The 19,684-nt window shown below is 32.1% G+C and overlaps 7 protein-coding genes across 9 annotated transcripts; 2 read left to right on the top strand and 5 right to left on the bottom strand.

The window, feature by feature from the left end:
* Positions 1 to 6: 6 nt before the first annotated feature.
* LOC126315222 (uncharacterized) lies at positions 7 to 1,558 on the bottom strand (the record flags this gene model as incomplete). Its single annotated transcript, XM_049992460.1, has 6 exons — positions 1,294 to 1,558; positions 1,144 to 1,234; positions 907 to 1,083; positions 346 to 837; positions 201 to 291; positions 7 to 139 (listed from the first exon to the last, which is right to left on the bottom strand). Coding segments are annotated over exons 1-6 (1,166 nt in total), but the record flags the coding sequence as incomplete, so codon positions are not given.
* An 85-nt stretch (positions 1,559 to 1,643) lies between these two features.
* On the bottom strand, positions 1,644 to 2,594 carry LOC126315401 (uncharacterized). Its single transcript, XM_049992656.1, has 2 exons — positions 1,832 to 2,594; positions 1,644 to 1,774 (listed from the first exon to the last, which is right to left on the bottom strand). Exons 1-2 carry the CDS (start codon positions 2,547 to 2,549, stop codon positions 1,644 to 1,646), a joined length of 849 nt encoding a protein of 282 aa, XP_049848613.1. The 5' UTR covers positions 2,550 to 2,594.
* Positions 2,595 to 6,093: 3,499 nt separating this feature from the next.
* LOC126315227 (60S ribosomal protein L11-like) lies at positions 6,094 to 7,248 on the top strand. Of its 2 annotated transcripts, none has more exons than XM_049992466.1 (3): positions 6,094 to 6,148; positions 6,479 to 6,590; positions 6,722 to 7,248. In XM_049992466.1, exons 1-3 carry the CDS (start codon positions 6,146 to 6,148, stop codon positions 7,147 to 7,149), a joined length of 543 nt encoding a protein of 180 aa, XP_049848423.1. In that variant the 5' UTR covers positions 6,094 to 6,145; the 3' UTR covers positions 7,150 to 7,248. The 2 variants fall into 2 exon arrangements, with proteins under 2 accessions (XP_049848423.1, XP_049848422.1); XM_049992465.1 differs by lacking the exon at positions 6,094 to 6,148 and adding an exon at positions 6,304 to 6,353.
* Positions 7,249 to 7,854: 606 nt separating this feature from the next.
* On the top strand, positions 7,855 to 10,037 carry LOC126315276 (flap endonuclease 1-like). 2 transcript variants are annotated; one of them, XM_049992517.1, is made up of 4 exons: positions 7,935 to 7,980; positions 8,115 to 8,150; positions 8,306 to 8,408; positions 8,706 to 9,724. In XM_049992517.1, exons 3-4 carry the CDS (start codon positions 8,340 to 8,342, stop codon positions 9,711 to 9,713), a joined length of 1,077 nt encoding a protein of 358 aa, XP_049848474.1. In that variant the 5' UTR covers positions 7,935 to 7,980; positions 8,115 to 8,150; positions 8,306 to 8,339; the 3' UTR covers positions 9,714 to 9,724. The 2 variants fall into 2 exon arrangements, with proteins under 2 accessions (XP_049848473.1, XP_049848474.1); XM_049992516.1 differs by having other exon boundaries at positions 7,855 to 8,150; positions 8,706 to 10,037.
* LOC126315277 (E3 SUMO-protein ligase NSE2-like) lies at positions 10,037 to 11,007 on the bottom strand. Its single transcript, XM_049992518.1, has 2 exons — positions 10,806 to 11,007; positions 10,037 to 10,564 (listed from the first exon to the last, which is right to left on the bottom strand). The coding sequence occupies exons 1-2, from the start codon at positions 10,932 to 10,934 to the stop codon at positions 10,037 to 10,039; spliced, it is 657 nt and encodes a 218-aa protein (XP_049848475.1). The 5' UTR covers positions 10,935 to 11,007.
* A 1,093-nt stretch (positions 11,008 to 12,100) lies between these two features.
* LOC126315282 (T-complex protein 1 subunit delta-like) lies at positions 12,101 to 14,345 on the bottom strand. The gene is made up of 5 exons (XM_049992522.1): positions 14,219 to 14,345; positions 14,074 to 14,126; positions 13,841 to 13,930; positions 12,902 to 13,729; positions 12,101 to 12,707 (listed from the first exon to the last, which is right to left on the bottom strand). Exons 1-5 carry the CDS (start codon positions 14,322 to 14,324, stop codon positions 12,183 to 12,185), a joined length of 1,602 nt encoding a protein of 533 aa, XP_049848479.1. The 5' UTR covers positions 14,325 to 14,345; the 3' UTR covers positions 12,101 to 12,182.
* Positions 14,346 to 14,541: 196 nt separating this feature from the next.
* Positions 14,542 to 17,016, bottom strand: LOC126315281 (luminal-binding protein 2-like). Its single transcript, XM_049992521.1, has 5 exons — positions 16,882 to 17,016; positions 16,772 to 16,801; positions 16,595 to 16,651; positions 16,494 to 16,514; positions 14,542 to 16,423 (listed from the first exon to the last, which is right to left on the bottom strand). The coding sequence occupies exons 2-5, from the start codon at positions 16,785 to 16,787 to the stop codon at positions 14,574 to 14,576; spliced, it is 1,944 nt and encodes a 647-aa protein (XP_049848478.1). The 5' UTR covers positions 16,788 to 16,801; positions 16,882 to 17,016; the 3' UTR covers positions 14,542 to 14,573.
* Between the last annotated feature and the right edge of the window lie 2,668 nt (positions 17,017 to 19,684).

Genomic DNA, 19,684 nt, shown 5'->3' on the forward strand with positions numbered 1-19,684 from the left:
ACACACGCGAGACAGATGTTATAAACGTTGCGCTTAGAATTCTGAAAGCAGCTTACACCTTGATATTCTGGTACCCATAATATATACCACTGCTTACGAAAATGCTCTTTCTGACCATAAAATATCATTAATGTAGCGTCTTTTATAATATATGTTAGAGAAGGCAATAGCACTATTTGCGTTCGAAATTCAATACACACCCTTCATTTTGATCGAAGCTTGATAAAACCCGGAATTCTCCCAAGCTAATTTTTGAATTATTATATCTGTATTTAAAGAATCTCTTCTTGGCTTTGATAAAATTAGCACACATTATATATATGAAATGATTAAGCTATTACGTACGTCAAATGGTCTATTCCACAAAGAAATATTAGCATGGCCTTTTTTCACTAAATTAAAATATTCTTCTATCTTATCTTGTGAAACATGCTTCCACATATTATCAGAGATGCGGTCTAATGTTTGGACCGTAGACTCGTAAACTGGATATATGGGAAATTCAGGTTTTATTTGAGCAGTAATTTCTACCGTAGAAACATCTATGTAGATATTTAAAGGCTCAGACAGTTTATATATATATCCATTTAAATCCTCAACTGTAGATAGAGAATAATTAAGTTTTATGTTATTTGAGTTACTGATATTGATGTTCAAGTTATATGACTTATTAGGTTTAGATAATAAGTGCCGGATTGATATTTTCTGGTTCACATTTTCAGAATTTTCTTCTTTATCGTGTTGCGTTAGCTTTAATTGAGAGCAAAACTGAATTTCAGGAGGAACAGGATTTAAACTAGCGGTATTTTCAGTAGTATATGTTATCCAAGACTGTGCCTAAATAAATGTTAATAATGTCAGTTATAAACGTGAAGTTACTAAGTTATTTCATAAAATGTCTCATACAGGCATTATGTAGTTTATAGAATCAGCTGTAGAAAAATAATCCATAATGTTGAGAATAAAATGAGAGAAATTTAAAATATCAGTAGAATCAAACTTAACTTTGAAGCAGGTAGATGATCCAGTTATCGATTTAGCATAAATATTTTTCGTTTCGTTGTTATAGTATCTCGACAAAAACTAAAATTGGTTATATAAATTATACATGCATATCGATAATAACCATATTGGTATACATACTATTGCATTAGTATCTTCATTCCATTTTTTTAATGATATATCAGAATTAGAGAAAAAAGATACATTGTGCCAATTACCTTTCCATAAAAGACTATAAAAATATTAGGATGTTACATATACTAATAGAAGCTATTTTATTTTTGTACAGACTTTACTGGTTGGTTAAATTTTATCTCTATGTCTAATTCTTCTAGTGGAGTTATGTAGGAATCATGTTTTGGTGATGTTTCGAAAGAAACGCAGTTGGTTCCAGGAAGAAACATGCTCTCAATCGGGAGAAGTAGGAATATCGCAACAAATAAATACAGGAAATACTGTTTCGACGATTGCATGTAGAAATAGTTAAGCCATAGGCAGTGGTAAATAAGATAATTGATAGACAAACTTTACTAATAATCGATCGAAAAAAATAATTGATTCAAAATAGTAATATGGCGGGCAAAATATTTTTTAATTATCTAATTATAAAATAGAGCATAAATTGCTTTGTTTACAGTTGGCTATCGTTTTTCTTTATGGTTTCTCGAGTGATTATTAAACCATGTCTTAACTTGTGCAGGAGTCATGTTAAGATGAAATGCTAGCGCATTAATTTTTTCAGTATTCGGCCTTTCTGGGTTTTGCTCTTTCCCTTTTTAAAGATATTAGTATCAGCATATAGTCTATATAATGTTATTTTAAGACGTACATTTGGTGAGATAATTATGATAATTTGTCTGTTTCTTGCAATTGAATATAGACAGTTCTTTAATATCTTTTATGAAGGTTTGGTTGGCAATTTTTAATGCTACCAAAGTTCTGTAGTGGAATTCCTCCATCTTCTTTTTTAAAGCCTCTTGTTCTTCGGGTGATAGATATCTACCCATTTTTATCTGTTGGCAATATTGGTTGAATCTTTGTTCTATAGCTAGGATTTCATCTCGTTTTTTAATGTAGAAGGAATAGATGTATTCTAATTTGAAGTTATATGTATTGTTTCTCCTATCAGACTGGTCATATGTATTAATTTGGTTTGTAATCCTGTCTTGAATTAGAGTTGAACTTTCTGGATTTATATTAGCTGAATAAAATCTAGATTGAACCACCGATTCTATAGCTCTATCATCTTCTGTCAATGGATTAAAACCAACATCGAGTTTCTCTTTATTTTCTTCTAGAATAATGTTATTTTTCATATCTAAAAGCGACAATTTTAGGGAAGATGAAGGCATGATTGTAGGAGATGTATAGGTAGTATTAGATTGATTATATGTAATAGGAGAAGGTTTTGATGAAGAATCAATGCAGTTAGGTAAATGTTGGCGATTTTTATCGGGATCGTTTGCATTGGTATGGTGATTGGATAATGCGAGGGGTTTCCACTTTTTTTTGTGGGATATGGGATTGTTTGGATTTGGGATCGTCATGATGGATTGAGAGGGATATATTTGATAGAATTGAATAGAAGTGTGATGGAGAGCTATTGTAGTATTGTGGAGAAAGTGGCGGGATAATAAAAGAATAAAAAAAGTTGTAACCGCGAAAAGAGTGATTTGGAAAATTTTGGTAGAAAGTGAATGGATAGTGTGGTTTGGTGGAGTGTAGGTGGAATGAGGGAAATGGGGTGTGATATTAGGTGGTGGTTGAGTGTGGGTGATTTAGGAGTGTTGTGTGGTGAATAGTGTTTGTTTTATTGGATTTAGAGTATATGCGGAGTGAGTTGTGGGAAGTAAGGAGGAGTTGTGGAGTGATTAGGGAATTGATTTGTTTATATGGGTTATATTGGTAAAGAGATAAATAGAGGAAGGATGATGAGGAAGAGCTAAAGGGGTGGTGGGGGTGAGTTGGAAGAAAAATAGAATGGAGTGTGAATTTGGGTTTGGTGTAGAAGTGTGGAGAGAACAGGAGAAGAGTGAATTATGGATGTATGGTTAAGATGTGATGAGAAGAGAAGCTAAAGGTAAGGAGGGAAGAGAGAGATGTAGATAAAGAATTAAGCGAAGCGGGGGGGGGAAGGTTAGGAGAGGCGAAGAGCAAAGGTTGGGTTGATAAAGTGATTTTTTGGGGCAGATATTAAGGCGCGAAAATAGAGCGGTGAATTTAGGCGCGAAAATAATAGCGCTCAAACAAAAAAATTACGCGCAATTTTTTGGCGCAATTTTTAATGTTTAATTTTAGTGCTTTGTTCAAATTTTTTGCAATAAAAAAAATCTTGCGTTGTTAGAACTTTTTAATTAAATTTAATTTTTTATAGTTTTTAAATTTTGAATGTAGTCAGACGCAGATCAACAACTAAAATTAATCACTTGCTAACATCACTTTTTTGAAATGTAGTTTTTAGTTTAACAGCTAAAACCTATATGTTCAAGTTTTTTTTTTTTGACATAAATCAAGGTGTGAAAAGCCATAATTTATGCAATTTTCCCAATTTAAAAGAGCTCATACTTTAAAGTAAAAAAAATTAGCAAGATCAAAATACAGTTCAATTTTTTCATAGTTAGCATTTTATCCGATACACATTATATAGGTCTAAATCATTAATATAATTTAATGTTATAGAGATTTGATCAAATAAGCATAAATTAAAAACTTAAAATTATAATTATTGATTTACAAGTCTTAGTTTATGTTTTATACGAAACTTTTAAATTTCCTAATGGTTTTCGATCAATCTGTTAAATCTAATAGAATTAAAATTCAAAGTTTATAGATATTCAAAAGAAAATAATAAACTAATAAATAGTCTATGAACATCATAAGTCCATAAATGCAGAATCTTCTTAATTCTAAACGTTTTTATTCAAAATAGAGAGAATATGTGAAATTATTTAAGAAAAACTAGAAACAATAGCTTATTCTACAGGCCAAAGTGCATAGGAAATTATATTTCAATTTAAATATATCTATGGTAATTTATTTGAGGATGTGATCAATTTTTATATATTTTCTTCTGACTAGATCTTTAATTGTAACTGATAGATTTATCTAAAAATATAAAAAATGTTCTGAAATTAAATATTAACACTTCGCTTCTGGTTGTTTCGTATATTTAATTATTGCCAATTTTTATGGCATTTTTATTTGAATTCAGTATATAGAAAATACGCAGCTAAAAATATATGTGCTACAGATATTGATTTGAGTTAGTTAATTGCACTATTTGGCTTTGGGAATCTATAAACATATTTTTTTATAACTTTGAAATTTAATTATTATATTCATTTTTTAGATCATATAAATTAAACCTTTCAAATTCTTGACAATATTAGAATTGGTGCTGAAACAGAAATATTATGTAGTATTATTATCGTGATACCACCTCGCATTCAACAATAATTTTTATATATAACTATCTTTAAAATGTAGATTGAATCTTCTACTACTTTGATGTTTGCCGCAATATTTTAATTCGTACGAATTTTAGCACACACAGTTTGAAAACTAATGCTAAACGTTATATTTTTTTGTTCAATACTGGTAGATGTTTGTTGCTGGCTTATGTATTTAGTATTTATGAAAGCTACTTAATTTAATAGGTTCGAATAAATATCACATTATCTAAAAAAAATAAGGTAGCTGTTAAAAAAATGTAACAGTAAAATTTTTCTAGCTCGGTAATTATCAAATTTAATACCATGATTACTTTTATATTTATATTATGACAAAAAACTATCAAAGACTAGTTTTTTGGTGAAAAATAAATAATGTTGTTTATTTAATATACTCATAAAGCAGACTATGACCTTAGGCTACAGGATAATTATAGTCAACAGCTTAACGAGTAATAAAAACTACTTAGCTCAGATTCAGACATATATATATCATGACACGAATCTGATAGATAGTCTTAGATTTTGGGTTCTAAAAATTCGACCGTAACCCCCGTATAGCAAGAATTTGGAATTCTATAATTTACGAAGCAATATCTTAATATAATCGTATTTATTGAATTTTTGACTTAAATCAACCGTCAATCATCTACTATTACTGATAGGAGTTTCCAAATAGTGAAGATAGCACATTGAGTAAATTTTTTACAGATGAAAATTTCAATACCGAAAAAAACGCTTAAATCATTATAATTCATATATTTGCATAAAATTAAAAATAGTTAATTTTAACCAGTATCAAATATGTACGCCTTCTTTTGCAATCAGTTTTTTTGTAGAGACAGCCGATTTAAAATAATCTATGAAAGGAGACAAGTTGCACGGATAAGATTTATCAAATAGGTCATATTCTTAGCTGAAAAATATAGTTACATTAATCCCATAGTTAACGCTTTAAAGTATGTAGCCGTGTAAAATATTTACATTGTTGTTAAAACGTATCAGGTAACCGGTTTAGGCGAAGCCATGAATAAACCGCAATTATGAGTACTGAAACGTCGGCAATATTACCTAAGCACATAAAGCAGCTACAAAACTGAAAATCTCAATAACAAAAGCCCTGCTCAAATTTTAAGTTAGGGTTAAAATTAAATAAAGATGTTGAAGGTCCTAACAGAATGAGACTTAAACCTCAGTTTTATGAACAAAATGTCAGAGCCGGTGTATGGAAATAATAACTAATTTTTGAAAGTGTTTTAAATGTTGGAATTTCATATTGATTCGTATTGAAGATATTGTTCTTTTATTTTTTGACAATATAAATAAAATTTCAAACTTGGCATTATGCCGCTGGATGCAGTTATTAGTCTCAAAAAAAAAATTCCTAACAAAAAACCTATAAACAAGCTGTACAAACTAAAGTCATATTGTTTAATGTTTATAAAATATATATGGGCTGTATTGACTGAAAGGAAACTAGAAAATGATATTAAAATTTTATAAAGTGTCAAGGTTCAAAGAGTAGAACAAAATTAATACTGAATTACTAGCCGGCTAAAAAGAATCAACACAAGGGAATCAATACATGAAATTTAAAAACATTTTGTAGAAAAATATTTAACTAAATAATTTTTTCCGTAGCATCGCCGTCTGCATATGTTTATCTGCACTTGTCTTCTTCAGCTGTACACAAGATGGTACATATTTGTTTATATTGTTATATCTTTCTTGGTCTTAGAACCAATGATTTGAAAATAGATATTACATACAATAAACGCTTTTTACATATGCGTTCTAGGCAAAAACCCCTCTCTGCGACCAAATAGTGATATCTGGTTTTTTAGAGCCATACGATGCTTTGAGGCATTTTTCATGTATCACTGGATTCAAAGGGTCACATCGGTGGGTTTCTTGAGTGTTATTTTACGGAATTAATTGAAAATCAATTTTTTACCTAAATCGATCAGTAGCACCCCTTCGTCTTTTGTACTAACAAGTTCCTTTTAAAAATGAATTTTTTATCTAAGGACAAGGCAAAGGAGGCAAAGGACAATAAAATGAGAGAAATTTTTATTGAGAAGCTCGTTCTCAATATCTGCGTGGGCGAATCTGGTGACAGGCTTACTCGTGCCAGTAAAGGTACGTCTCGCAGTTTTTTTTACATTCCTAAATTTTTCTGGCACTGTACTACAGACAAGTGAGAAAAATTATCTATATGAGATGCTTATCCGTGTCTAACAAAAATATCTATTCCTTTATAAAATATCTAGTGCTTGACCAGCTTACCGGCCAAACACCTGTTTACTCTAAAGCTAGATATACAATCCGTAGCTTTGGGATTCGTCGCAATGAGCAAATTGCAGTACATGTGACAGTCCGTGGTTCGAAAGCCCTTGAAATATTTGAGAAAGCCTTAAAAGTGAAAGAATACGAACTGAACGAGGGCAATTTCTCGAAAGAGGGAAATTTTGGGTTTGGAATAAAAGAACACATCGATCTCGGAATCAAATATGATCCTAATATCGGTATCTATGGAATGGATGTCTACGTTGTCTTAGGACGTCACGGATCTCGTGTTAAATATCGAAGAAGAAGGCGCTCTCCTGTAGGAAAGAAGCATCGTATCACTAAAAAAGAGGCAGAGGATTGGTTTGTTCGAACCTACGAAGGAATCATTATCAAGAAAAAGGCGAAGTAGATTCACATTAACATTAATCGCTTAAAGCAAAAAATATTGCAAAATATAAGATCATCCTTGTGCAAAAAATAAAATTAAAAATTTTACTGTAGTGCATAATGCTTGATCAGATTAAATATGTAATATGAAGCTTAAATATTAAGCACAAGCGTATTCAATTGTATAAAAGCACCTTTATTTAGAACATAGTCGACAGCTTATTAGTTTATTCATAAATGCATGAATTTTATACTATAGATAGTAGCATGATTTAAGAATACATAAAAATTTACTATCGCTTATCAAATCTAAACTTATTAATAATTCCTTTGTTTCTTATTATGCTGAGGATTAGACAGACATGTATTAATTTTCCTGTATAGCAACAGAAATTATTCTATGAGTGGCTTATCTGGATTATGCAGATTGCTTCTATGTCTGCTACTAAATTCCAAGTTTCTCGAATTACTAAAATTTTTTAATTTGAACGCATTGAACCAATAAATAATTGAAAATGAAAAGATTAGAAGTTGCGAATTAGCACATGACTATAAAAGTTAATAATATGGCCAATCTATAAGCCTATTTAGTTTATGGATATACCTTCCTCCCGGTTTCAAAAAACTTCTATATACGGGCGAAGTGATAGCATAAATCATCGGGACAGATAGAAATGAATTTTTTTACAACATTAAAATATAAGACTTTTTACACACAAACTGAGGCACTTTTTACTATGCATATTTGCATTTTCTATCTACAACCTACAAAAGCATTATACCACTGTTTTCAAAATTGCCAACCTTTCTTGTTCAAAGATAGAGGAATATGGGAATAAAAGATTTTATGAAGGTGATATATCTGCATGCACCGAATGCAATAAAAAAGCTATCTTTTAAGGATCTATTCGGGAGAAAGATTGCAGTGGATGCAAGCATGTTTATTTATCAATTTTTAATTGCAATAAGGCCTGACGATTTAAATAGCGTTACCCTGACAGATGATACCGGGGAAGCGACAAGGTATATACAAAAATCAAGTATACATTTATACAAGCATTTTCGAATTTTTTGCTGTGTTGAACTTAGCGCCTCAAAAAATGAAGTCCAATATTGGTGTCTCTATGAATTGGATAAATTAACTGCTTTATTTCTTACCACACAACGTATAACATCAGTCATTTAAGTGGTTTATTCTATAGAACCATTAAAATGATGGAATGTGGAATTAAACCCGTTTATGTCTTTGATGGAAAACCACCTGAACTGAAGAATAAGGAAGTATGAATATTGTTATTAACACATTTGAATATAAAATGAATGGATACATTTGCTTGTACATGTACTTATTTATTCTGCAAAAACCATCGTGATCTTAAGCCATAGGAAGCAACATATGTGCACAAAAGTATCTAGAGTGCAAGTCTTTTTCATATCTTATAGGTTCAGATGCCTCATATTCGGAATGTTATATACCATACTCTAAATTAAAAATTTCAGTATATAGATCTATGTATATATGTTTGTACAAAGCAGCATTTCAAACTAACGTTTAATTACTCTATACTGTTTCAATAGCTAAGTAGAAGAGCAGAGAAGCGAAAAGAAGCCGAATATTCATTAGCCAAAGCAAAAGAGGAAGGTGATTTAGAAACTATAGCCAAAGCTAACAAGCGCATTATTTTTGCTACGTCTAAGCACACAGAAGACTCCATTACTTTGCTTAAGCTTATGGGGGTTCCATGTGTAAAAGCACCTGCAGAAGCCGAAGCACAATGTGCTGCTTTTGTGAAATCTGGAGTATGTTATGCTGTTGCAAGTGAAGATATGGATGCACTTACTTATGGAACCAATATATTAATTAGACACCTCAGTTATTCCGGATCTCAAAAAGAACCATTGCTTGAAATTCATTTAAGTAAAGTAATTCAGAATCTTGAAATGAACATGAATCAACTTATTGATTTGTCCATTCTTTTAGGTAGTGACTACTGTCAATCTATTAAGGGCATTGGACCTAAAAAAGCTGTAAGCATGATGAAGAAATATGGCACTATTGAGAAAATTCTTGAAAATTTGGATACTAAAAAATATACAGTTCCAGACAACTTTTGTTTCAATGAAATTCGTCAATTGTTCAGCAACCCTAATGTTATTGATCCTAATACATATCGATTGGAATGGAATCCTCCTGATGAGCAAGGATTAATTGATTATCTTGTCAAAAAGAAAGGATTTTTCGAGGATCGTGTAAGACGTGGAATAGAAAAACTTAAAAAATTCAGAACACTTAATACTCAAGAACGTATAACTTCTTTTTTTTTGAAAATGAATAATGAAAAATTGGACGTTAAAAAAACTGAAGAAAAACCTAAAATTGGTACTTATCAGGACATAACTGAAAAAAATAGCGATGTCAAATTATTAGAAGATCAAAATGAATTCACATTTAAGGATTATAAAACAGAAAAAGAGCATATATGTCAGTGTTCACCTCCAGATGAACGAGATAGTATATTAAATTCAAAAAAAAGAAAACTTGAAAAACTCTCAGAGCCAATGTCAAAAAAATCTGCCAAATCATAAAGTTTTTTCTATCTCGGAAACATAGATAGAAAATTATCAAGTCCAGCAGGTGGAAGAAGATGCGATTTGAAAAACTATCGAAAAATAGTAATTGAAATTTTAACTTCGAGCTGTATTTGAGTTGGACATTTATTATTTGTATTAACAGTTATATAAAGCTATGATATAGTGAATTACACGCTGTAATACAACATCATCTTATCGCATCGTTCTCAAAAAGCGATAGTTAGTTTCACTCATTCCTTTACCTAGAAAAGGTAATTTATGAGATGATGAAATCTGTAGATGAGTCAGAGTGTACACGAACCATTTCTAAAATTAATTTATATATCCTTAACATTTTCATCTATTTGCTCTTTTTTCCTTTTTTTTGTTAGCTTCTTTGCTGTAAATTCATCAAAACATAAGGTTCTGCTTGAAATGCGAGCATTACAACCTGCGACAGGGCACTGTTTACCATTTTTTCTTAGATACTCCTCAATTGAATCTCGAGAATAAACATGGCCGCATTCTTGATTTTTCATAGGTATTCGAAGTTGTTGGCGTGACAACGGGCAAATCAAGTTATCAGTGGCAGAAAGCATGCAAATGCCGTCCTCACCATCTTCTATCATCATGGACTCATCAGGACCATTTTCAGATAAGACAATACTGTTGAATTCCTTATACGCTTCATGTTCAGAAATGCGTTGTTTTGGCTGTTCCGAAATAAATTTCTCAAAGTTATTTACTAGGCGGTCTGGGTCATCTAACATATTATTCTTTAAAAGAAAATCGATGGCACCAATATTGGTCTTGAGAACATGTTCATGCTTGATGTCCTGAACAATATAATTTCTGAGTTGTTTGACCTTAATTCAATTTATTAGATAAGATTAAAGCTAGCTAATACTGAAGTAGTCATAGAGCTAAAAACCAACAGAAAACAGCAGGCTTATATATTAAAAAAGGCTTATATGCTTGCACGTAATAAAAAAATTTAGATATAGCTCTACCTGTAGAAAGATTGCTGACCTAGTTATAAACTACGACTATGAAGGGTGGCCTTAAAAATTTTGTGTTGGTGATTGCAACACTATAAATTAAGCGAACCTTATCTTTTTCCTTAAATTGAATAAAATAAGGTGTCAATTCAATGCACATATTCATGTGATCCTCAAGCTCACTAATGAAAAACTCTTGACGACTCTCTAACGCTCGAAGTTCATTGGAATCAGCCATACGGCATAAACGTATGTAAACTCGGTATTAGAAATTGTGTGCTATCTCAAGTATCAAATTTAGCAAATTTTTATTTTGTGTTGTCCTTGCCTTTGCCAAAAATATTCTAAAAGTTGGTAAAGCATAAAAAATGAGGGCCGTAGCAGCTGGTATTTAATGAATTTTTGAGAATAAATTGAAGCCATTAATTTTTAATATTTAGACCTGTAAGCGATTCTTTACGGTTATTTATCAATAAACCTAAAACAGACAGAGACAGATCTTAGATACCTTTGAATGTTTAAAGAATCACCACCAATGCAATTATAGCATATATTAATAAAAAGAGAAATTTGGGCTTTATTAGAAAAATTTTTTGTACTACAGAGCATAAACCAGGGATACCTTTACTAGTGCAAAAACTTGTTTATAATTATGAAATGTTCAGAGTTTAGTTGTAAATTAACTATAAGTGATACATTATTATTACTTGGCAAGATTGTTCAATATATTTAATATAAAATGATTGGCTAAAACGATGTTTTAGAATTCAATAATCACCACAATTTGTTACCAGTTTATCGACGCTCAGATGATCTAGTTGTGTCATTGAAATCATACAAATGCTCTATTCCAATTGTTATATATTGAATAACAGATACAAAATCTTACACCGTGCTGCATGTTGAACGTTCAAATGAATGACTACAGTATAAGCAAAATAGTTGCTTTAAGATTGACAAATCATGCAAAGTGTCGCTTTTTTAAACTAAAAATAAAAAAATGTGGTAAAGGATTAGAGTTAATGTAAATTACGGGTGTAATTTGATTTGGTTGAATAACCGTAGTATAAATATAGGTTAGATGGTACTCAAACATTAAATAATATAAACGTTAAAAAAAAATGCTGTAATTTTTCCTCCTTTATCTTGCTTTATGAACAGAAATATGGTGCATGTTATAGCATATTGATATCGAATCATAAATATCAGTATGGTATAAGCCACTATTACCTAGTTTATTGAAATCAGTAAATATAACTTTACTTGATTGAAAACTAACTCTATTTGATAAGACTTTCATCAATATATCAAAGGTAATGTTTTGAGCCCCAAAAAACTAAATAGTACAATCGAAATGAGTAAAAAAGTGAGGCTAAAAACCAAACATTTAGGTAATACAAATACTTTGTTTTAGATAAAATTTAAAATACTCGTTTTATTATAGATCCAAATTGAAACTATAAAACCTCTGCTGGCTGCATTGTTGTTATCTGCATTCGATCATATCATCTAATCTCAATATCATGCATGCAGTCTCTGTGGCTAATTTAATTGCACTCGTAGTCACAATGAGGGGCTGAACAACGTTTTCACTTTCCATATCTGTAATGGCACCTTTTCGAATATTGATTCCGGTATTTGTTTCACCAAGTGCATGACGATTACGTAGTTCCGTAACAATAGCAATTGGATTCAAGCCTGCATTTTCCGCTAGTGTATAAGGGATTGTTTCTAACGCTTCAGCAAATGCTCGGAAACAATAAGGTTCAACACCAGTTGAAATTTCTGCACGCTTCTCGAGTTGAATTGCCATTTCTATCTCTGGTGCACCACCTCCTACGATTAGGTGCTTAGATTTGACAACAGATCGAACGACACAAAGAGCATCATGAAGAGAACGTTCTACCTCATCAATAACTAGTTTATTGCCACCACGGACTAAAATAGATACAGTTTTACCAGCATTTGGGACTCCCGTGATCTTAACAACATTTCCATCAGAAGTATGAACCTAGAATTTACAATGTCAAAAAAAATATTAATATATGCGTAAAGCAAACAATTTTAGGATCAATAAAAAAAGGATCAGATTATGAAGAAATCAGCATCGCTATATCAAGTATAGAATACTCAGGCGGCTCTTCCAAAATATCATCACACATAACGCCAAGCCATCAAAGACGAATATACGATATTTAAGCATACCTCTTCAACTAAATCAGCTGTGCCTAACTTAGCAGCAACAAAAGCCTTGCTTGAAGCTATAGGAATTGCACCAACTGTTTTTGATATGAATTCAATATCACTTCTCTCAACATCTTTAACGACCAAAATATTCATCTTGGCTAAATATTGTAAAGATAAATCACTAACGGCATCTCTTAAAATACTCTTCTGAATAAGAAGAACATTGCAGCCGGTGCTTTTGATTCGCTTACACATGTCTAGTATATATTTTCTTTCTTCACGTAATACTCTATCTATTTGAGCATATTGGTTGATAACAATTTGATTTTCAATATTGGTTTTAGGAGCTGACAATTGAAATTGAATGAGACCAATTTTTGCATTTTCTACGTGGGTTGGACCTCCAGCTGCATGGGAACAGGCATGATCAAAAACAAAACCATCTACAAGTTCAGTGTCATCAATAGTGCCCCCAGGCTTCTTAACAATTCTAATGTCATTAAGATCGACATTAGTTGCAGTATTTGGGTCAATTACCTTATAAATGGCATCTACAGCAAGAGGGGCAAGTAAAGAGGAATATTGTGACACGATCTTTGAGCTAAGAGAGGTTTTTGCATTTTTAATAAGGGCCTCGCGGTCCAAGAGCAAAACAGGCTTAGAAATAGACTTCAAGCAATCGATAGCTAGAGATGCGGCTTTCTCAATGCCATCCGCAATAATTTGAGGATGAAAGTTTCTATTCAGAAGACATTGGCATTGATTGAGGATAGAGCCGGCTAAAACGGTAACTGTGGTGGTTCCATCACCTGCTTCAATATCCTGAGAAAGAGAAAGCTCTACTAACTGCAGGTCAAGTATTGAAGATTAGAAAGGTAAATGGACATGAAACGAAAACTGTCACAGATACAGTTGAAATCGGGTAAAAAAGATTAATCTTAAAACGAATTATCGTACCATTTTAGCAATAGGATGGACGACCTCCATTTGTTTTAAAATCGTAGCACCATCATTACTAATGATAACTTCATTGTTGGAGTTTATAATCTATTGGGTAAAATATTTAGAAAGCAGAACAAAACAACGACAGCACTAAATCTCAAACCGAAGCATCAAAAAAATAAGAGCAAGGACAGATTGCTGATAAAAAATATTTTAATATCGACATAAAGTATATAGCAACCTCGTACCATTTTGTCCATTCCTTTCGGCCCTAAACTTGTTCTTATTGCTTCTGCAACAGCTTTTAAAATGTGTGAGTATCATTTTAGTAAGGTGTAGCTAGAAGATAGGAGATGAACTTGAATAGCTATAAGATTTGATATCACCCCATACATTTTGCTGCAGCTATATTATTAGACCGGACCTCCTTTTGTCTTGTGTTGCTGTCAGCAAACACTTTACCAGCTGGTTGAGCATAAGGTTTAACCGTGGTAGACATTTTTGTGGTATGCAATAAAATGAAAAACTAAAAAATATCTTTATTATAAAATGTGTAATTCCGGCTTATTTTTCAGCAATATTGGCAGTCTCTTATCAATTAATAGTTGGAGTGGCATGAACACTATTATTGTATTGATCTAAAACAACATAAAAATAGACCACGTGCAATTGGCATATAATGAATTGAAAAACTATAAAACTATTAATAATCCGGCTAATCTACACTTATAAGGCTTATATTGAAAAACTAAAGTTCATCATGTTCTGACATGTTAGAGTCATCAAAAGAATTTTCCATGGTACTCGTCTTCGACATGATCGGTGCAGTAACATCTCGTAGAGAACTTAATTGTTCATTTAGTTCTTCTTTTTTTGCAGAAGGATTCAAATCGAGCCATTTAATAGCATCCTTAACAGCCTTTTCAACTGTTTTCTTTTCTTCTTCTGATAGTTTAGAAGATTTCTCTTCATCATTTATAATATTTCGCACTGTATATGCATAGTTTTCTAATGAGTTACGAGCTTCAGCGCGTTCCTTTGCTTCTTTGTCCTGCTCGTAACTCTCCTCGGCTTCCTGAATCATTCTTTGAATCTCTTCCTCACTTAGGCGTCCCTTATCACTTGTAATAGTAATCTTTTCAGTGTTCCCGCTTGCTTTATCTTCAGCACTAACGGTAAGAATACCGCTAACGTCAACATCAAATGTAACCTCAATTTGAGGTACACCACGAGGGGCTGGTTGAATACCACTTAAATCAAAATTACCCAATAGGTGATTGTCTTTGGTCATCGTGCGTTCACCTTCGTACACTTGAATCAAAACTCTATCTTGGTTGTCTTGATACGTGGAAAAAGTTGAGCTTTTACGAATAGGAATATGAGAATTTCGAGGAATCAAAACTGCCATAACACCACCAACGGTTTCAATACCGAGGGATAGAGGGGCAACATCCAACAGTAACACCTTGTCCGCTTCATCCATTCCAGATAGAACAGCACCCTGTGTAGCCGCACCATAAGCTACTGCTTCATCAGGGTTAATCCTTTTGTTAGGCTCTTTTCCAAAAAAATCCTTAATCATTGATTGAATTTTAGGAATACGAGTAGAGCCGCCAACTAACACAATTTCATCGATTTGATTCTTTTGAAGTTTGGCATCCTCTAAAACACGTTTAACTGGTTCCAGAGTGCGTTTGAATAGATGCATATTTAACTCTTCAAATTTGGCACGAGTAAGTGTTTCTTTGAAATTATGCCCGTTGAAAAACGATTCAATTTCGATGTGAACCTTGTGAAGGTTAGAAAGTGTCTTTTTGGCATGTTCAACTTCTCGTCGAAGACGTTGAATAGCACGTGCATCTTTAGATGCATCGAGTTTAGTTGCTTGCTTAAACCTATCTAAGAGATAATTTATCACACGTTGATCAAAATCTTCACCACCTAGATGAGTATCACCATTTGTTGCAAGAACCTCGAATATACCATTATCTATTGTAAGTATAGATACATCAAAGGTACCACCACCCAAGTCAAACACAAGAATATTTTTCTCTTTTGTTTCACTAAGACCAAATGCGATGGCTGCAGCTGTAGGCTCGTTGATAATACGAAGAACGGTAAGACCGGCAATAACTCCGGCATCTTTGGTAGCTTGACGCTGAGCATCATTAAAGTAAGCAGGTACGGTTATTACTGCATGATTAACAGGCCTACCAAGATAATCTTCTGCAATTGACTTCATTTTCTGAAGAATAATTGCTGAGATTTCTTCCGGTTTATAGTGCTTTTTCTCCCCCTTATAGGAAATTTCAATATGGGGAGTATTGTCTTTGTTGAAAATTTTATAAGGCAAATTGGCTATGTCCTCCTTAACAGTACTATCGTTAAACTTACGACCAATAAAGCGTTTGACGTTAAATACTGTATTTTTTGGATTTAGAGAACCCTGATTTTTAGCTGCTTCACCCACAAGACGTTCTTCATCTGTCCAAGCAACCCATGATGGAGTGATACGGTTACCTTGTTCGTTTGTAATAATTTCAACATGACCATTTGTAAAAATTCCTACACACGAATATGTGGTCCCCAAGTCGATACCTAAAGAAAATAAGCTATTAGAGAAATAAATGACCGAATGGTCAACAGTAAAACAAAATGTAGAACGTACCGATAACCGGCCCATTAATTTCTAATATATATTAATTGCAACAAAATATATTGTCAGGTTTATATTCAAACGCAAAAAAATAAGCCGTGATGTTTTCATACTTTCTTCGGATGCCCAAGATGCGAATGTTACTGTTAAAATAACGAATACACCTAGTACTATAGATCAAAAATTAGAATGTTAGCATATAATCGCAAAACATAAAATTTTAGGATAGACGGGTATAAATAGTGAGATATATCAATTTAAGCATAGATCTATCTAATAAAAACACGTACATAGGTTACAATTCATTTTGCTGTTCTTATCTATGAAGGATAAAACAATTACTATTAAGGAATTTTTTATTTTCAATCAATAATCAAATTTAACAGCAATTAGCACCTACTCAACTTATTAATAAAGTTTAAAAAGAATGAACCTTTAACAAATGTAAAACAAAATATGTTTCAAGTCGAAGAACAGCCAAAGCAGCCGAAGTAAAAAAATATTGTGACGAATCACCAATATAAAAACAAAATATTTTCAGGTTATTTTTAATTTCGCGTTGGCATCAATGTAAATACAGAAATTACATGATAAATTTTAATTACAATGAAGCTATTCAATGAAATCATAGGCTTGCTCAAATATCATAAAGAGAGTAAAGACAATTTTCATTAGACTATTAGTTTAAGGCTTTTTTTTTTGATGAATAGACTATGAATTATGTGCTGAGAAAATTACAATAAGTTTTATTAAGTCCTATCTTTCAGCTTATATATGTATTTCACAATGACAAACAACTATTTTTTACTTTAAATAGCATACATCTCGATCTATGAGTAGTTGATAATTATTTATAATATATAAATGATGTTTGGGTACTTTAAAAGCAGTACCCACATGCAGATATCAGCAGCTTCTATTCTAGAATATCGTTAAGCTTCAAGCGTTTGTAAACAAAGATCAAACTTCAGAGACACTCTGTAACATAAAAACTCTTAGTTTAAAACATATAACATTTCGCTATGGTTATTGACCTAGAAACTATCATTCTATATTTTGTATCATCAATTGAAACATTTCTAACTATCAAGACTGTCCCACACACTATCATTTTTCATCTTAATAACCCGCCAAGAATAACCGCTTTGTAATTGTTTTTTAAAGGAAATTTGTTTATGGGAGATGCTTGTATTTATCAACTAATTTTTTGCGAGTAATTAATGAAGTGGGAATGAAGCATTCCTATCATGGTGTTGTGCTTAAGATTTTGTAAACTTTTTTCTAACCCGAGCTACTTCTTAGTAAAAAATCGCAGTACTATAATACAAACTTAGTTCTCCGCACATTTAGGCATAGACTTGTAATGAAAACTACGAGAAAATAATTAAAGATTAACTATGGTGATAGTTTTAGCTGAATAAATAAGTTATTTTTTATTTGACTATGACATACCATGCCAGTAACTTTGTTTTGCTTCTTCCATTGTAAAGCATTATTAGGATCTAAACTGAATGCCTTCAGCATATTCACTTGTATAAAGTGCAACATAAACATTGCTTGGATTTTTGCTCTATGTTTATTGGCATGCAGGCTTTTTAGTCCTTCTTTTAACAAACTTACTTCCTACGGCAAACTTGCTTCGTACCCTGTATCGAACATCTTGCCAAACAGGCATTACTTTCAAACCCTGATGTATCCTAGATATAAATTTCTTACCCAAAAGCGCGTATTCACGTTTATTTATACATTTTCTTTTTTTTGGGCATTGCTGATTTTTTTTGCAATTCTATGCATATTGCTGCGATACCGAATCATGGGTTTGGACTTTCAGCATACAAGCAATGGATTAATAAAAAAACAGAAAATACCAGTTAAAGAATTTGGAAAAAGTAATCAACTTGTAACTTTGAAATTATTTTCGATTCAAACCTTAGGAAAAATCGCTTTGGTGATAAATTCCTCTGCGTTTATCAAAAGAGCAACCCTGCAAACATTTTTGGTCTTGGCACACCTTGGACGCCGTAGTTTAGAATGCATTTATGTCCATCGGTTTTCTCTAAGACACTTGAGCCTAGGAAACACTATGTTGATGTGGGTATTCTACATAGTTATGCCTATCACACTATTGATAGATTTAGTGATAAAATGCTTAGATGATAGGGTCAAAGACGAATTGCTGAAGGACGGTGAATTAATGGGAAATAATACAACATCGTTTTTTCTAAACTGGAAAATTATTTTTTCAGTCGCTTTGTGGATGTGGAGCAGTTATGAGCAAAATAAAGCGCACAGAATATTAAGCCATCTTCGTTCCAAATCCCATGATGAGAAACTTGATAGGAGAAATATACAAGAATTAGAAGAGCAGGCAAGAATTGATGCAAGTGTTTCGAAACAGTTGTTCGAAAACAAAATTGAACTATCAACCGAACCAAACAACGTGGATTGCCGAGGATACCCTGAATCATTTTTTTCCATACCCAAAGGGGCTATGTTTAATTTGGTATTGTGCCCTCACTACTTGTTTGAAATAATAATTTATTTTTCCTTCTTACTTATTGCAGGATGGGCACCTTCAGCAAGTCTGATGTTCATCTTTATTACGATAACGATGGTAAGCCTGAGCTCGGAAACTCACTGCTGGTATAAAAAAAAATTTTTTGGCGACCCAGAAATTACAAGCTATCTAAAGAACAGAAAGACCCTGATACCATATATCTGGTAACATATCAAAACTGAAAACATTTTTATTAGTACATTAATAAGCCATTGTTGGAAACTTTGAAAAGCACAGAATTCAAGTGGTATAAAGCCTGTTCAAATATATATGAAAAATACTAGAAAAAAATTGAGCTTGTTTTTGACTTAAGTTGCAAGTTCGAACAAAAAATAAATTTTAAGGCTATCCTGGTTCATTTGAAATAATCAGCTAACAAGAATTTTTCGCTTTGCAGTATTCTGCCTCTATTTGTACTAAAAATGATATTTAGTACATTTTTCAGAAATTGCAAAGAGTTCATCGAGAGCAAGGACTAAATATTTGGCTGAATAGTCTAGTATGTTGTCAATACTGACGGTAATTATATTGACTGTGATAACAGACTATATCAAAAATTTACAAAACCTTAGATAATTTCAATTCCGGGGTAAATAATTCTAAATCAATCTATATAAGACAATGACGAAGAATTTAAAGATCATGT

The sequence above is a fragment of the Schistocerca gregaria genome, unplaced genomic scaffold (assembly GCF_023897955.1).
Source record: "Schistocerca gregaria isolate iqSchGreg1 unplaced genomic scaffold, iqSchGreg1.2 ptg000569l, whole genome shotgun sequence".
NCBI lineage: Eukaryota > Metazoa > Arthropoda > Insecta > Orthoptera > Acrididae > Schistocerca > Schistocerca gregaria.

Bases quoted from the DNA above. Each gene is read 5' to 3' on its own strand.
- LOC126315401 (XM_049992656.1), bottom strand. From the start codon at position 2,549: ATGACGATCCCAAATCCAAACAATCCCATATCCCACAAAAAAAAGTGG. The intron at 1,775-1,831 runs GTACGTCTTAAA...ATCTTTAAAAAG, and splicing joins TCATAATTATCTCACCAAAT to GGAAAGAGCAAAACCCAGAA.
- LOC126315227 (XM_049992465.1), top strand. From the start codon at position 6,324: ATGTATCACTGGATTCAAAGGGTCACATCG. The intron at 6,354-6,478 runs GTGGGTTTCTTG...TTTTTATCTAAG, and splicing joins GGATTCAAAGGGTCACATCG to GACAAGGCAAAGGAGGCAAA. The intron at 6,591-6,721 runs GTACGTCTCGCA...TAAAATATCTAG, and splicing joins GCTTACTCGTGCCAGTAAAG to TGCTTGACCAGCTTACCGGC.
- LOC126315276 (XM_049992516.1), top strand. From the start codon at position 7,957: ATGGGAATAAAAGATTTTATGAAGGTGATATATCTGCATGCACCGAAT. The intron at 8,151-8,305 runs GTATATACAAAA...GTATAACATCAG, and splicing joins GATACCGGGGAAGCGACAAG to TCATTTAAGTGGTTTATTCT. The intron at 8,409-8,705 runs GTATGAATATTG...CTGTTTCAATAG, and splicing joins CTGAACTGAAGAATAAGGAA to CTAAGTAGAAGAGCAGAGAA.
- LOC126315277 (XM_049992518.1), bottom strand. From the start codon at position 10,934: ATGGCTGATTCCAATGAACTTCGAGCGTTAGAGAGTCGTCAAGAGTTT. The intron at 10,565-10,805 runs GTTCGCTTAATT...AATTGAATTAAG, and splicing joins AATTTAAGGAAAAAGATAAG to GTCAAACAACTCAGAAATTA.
- LOC126315282 (XM_049992522.1), bottom strand. From the start codon at position 14,324: ATGTCTACCACGGTTAAACCTTATGCTCAACCAGCTGGTAAAGTGTTT. The intron at 13,931-14,073 runs GTACGAGGTTGC...TTTACCCAATAG, and splicing joins CGAAAGGAATGGACAAAATG to ATTATAAACTCCAACAATGA. The intron at 12,708-12,901 runs GTATGCTTAAAT...TGTAAATTCTAG, and splicing joins CAGCTGATTTAGTTGAAGAG to GTTCATACTTCTGATGGAAA.
- LOC126315281 (XM_049992521.1), bottom strand. The intron at 16,515-16,594 runs GTATGAAAACAT...AATATATATTAG, and splicing joins ATCTTGGGCATCCGAAGAAA to AAATTAATGGGCCGGTTATC. The intron at 16,424-16,493 runs GTACGTTCTACA...TATTTTCTTTAG, and splicing joins AATTAATGGGCCGGTTATCG to GTATCGACTTGGGGACCACA.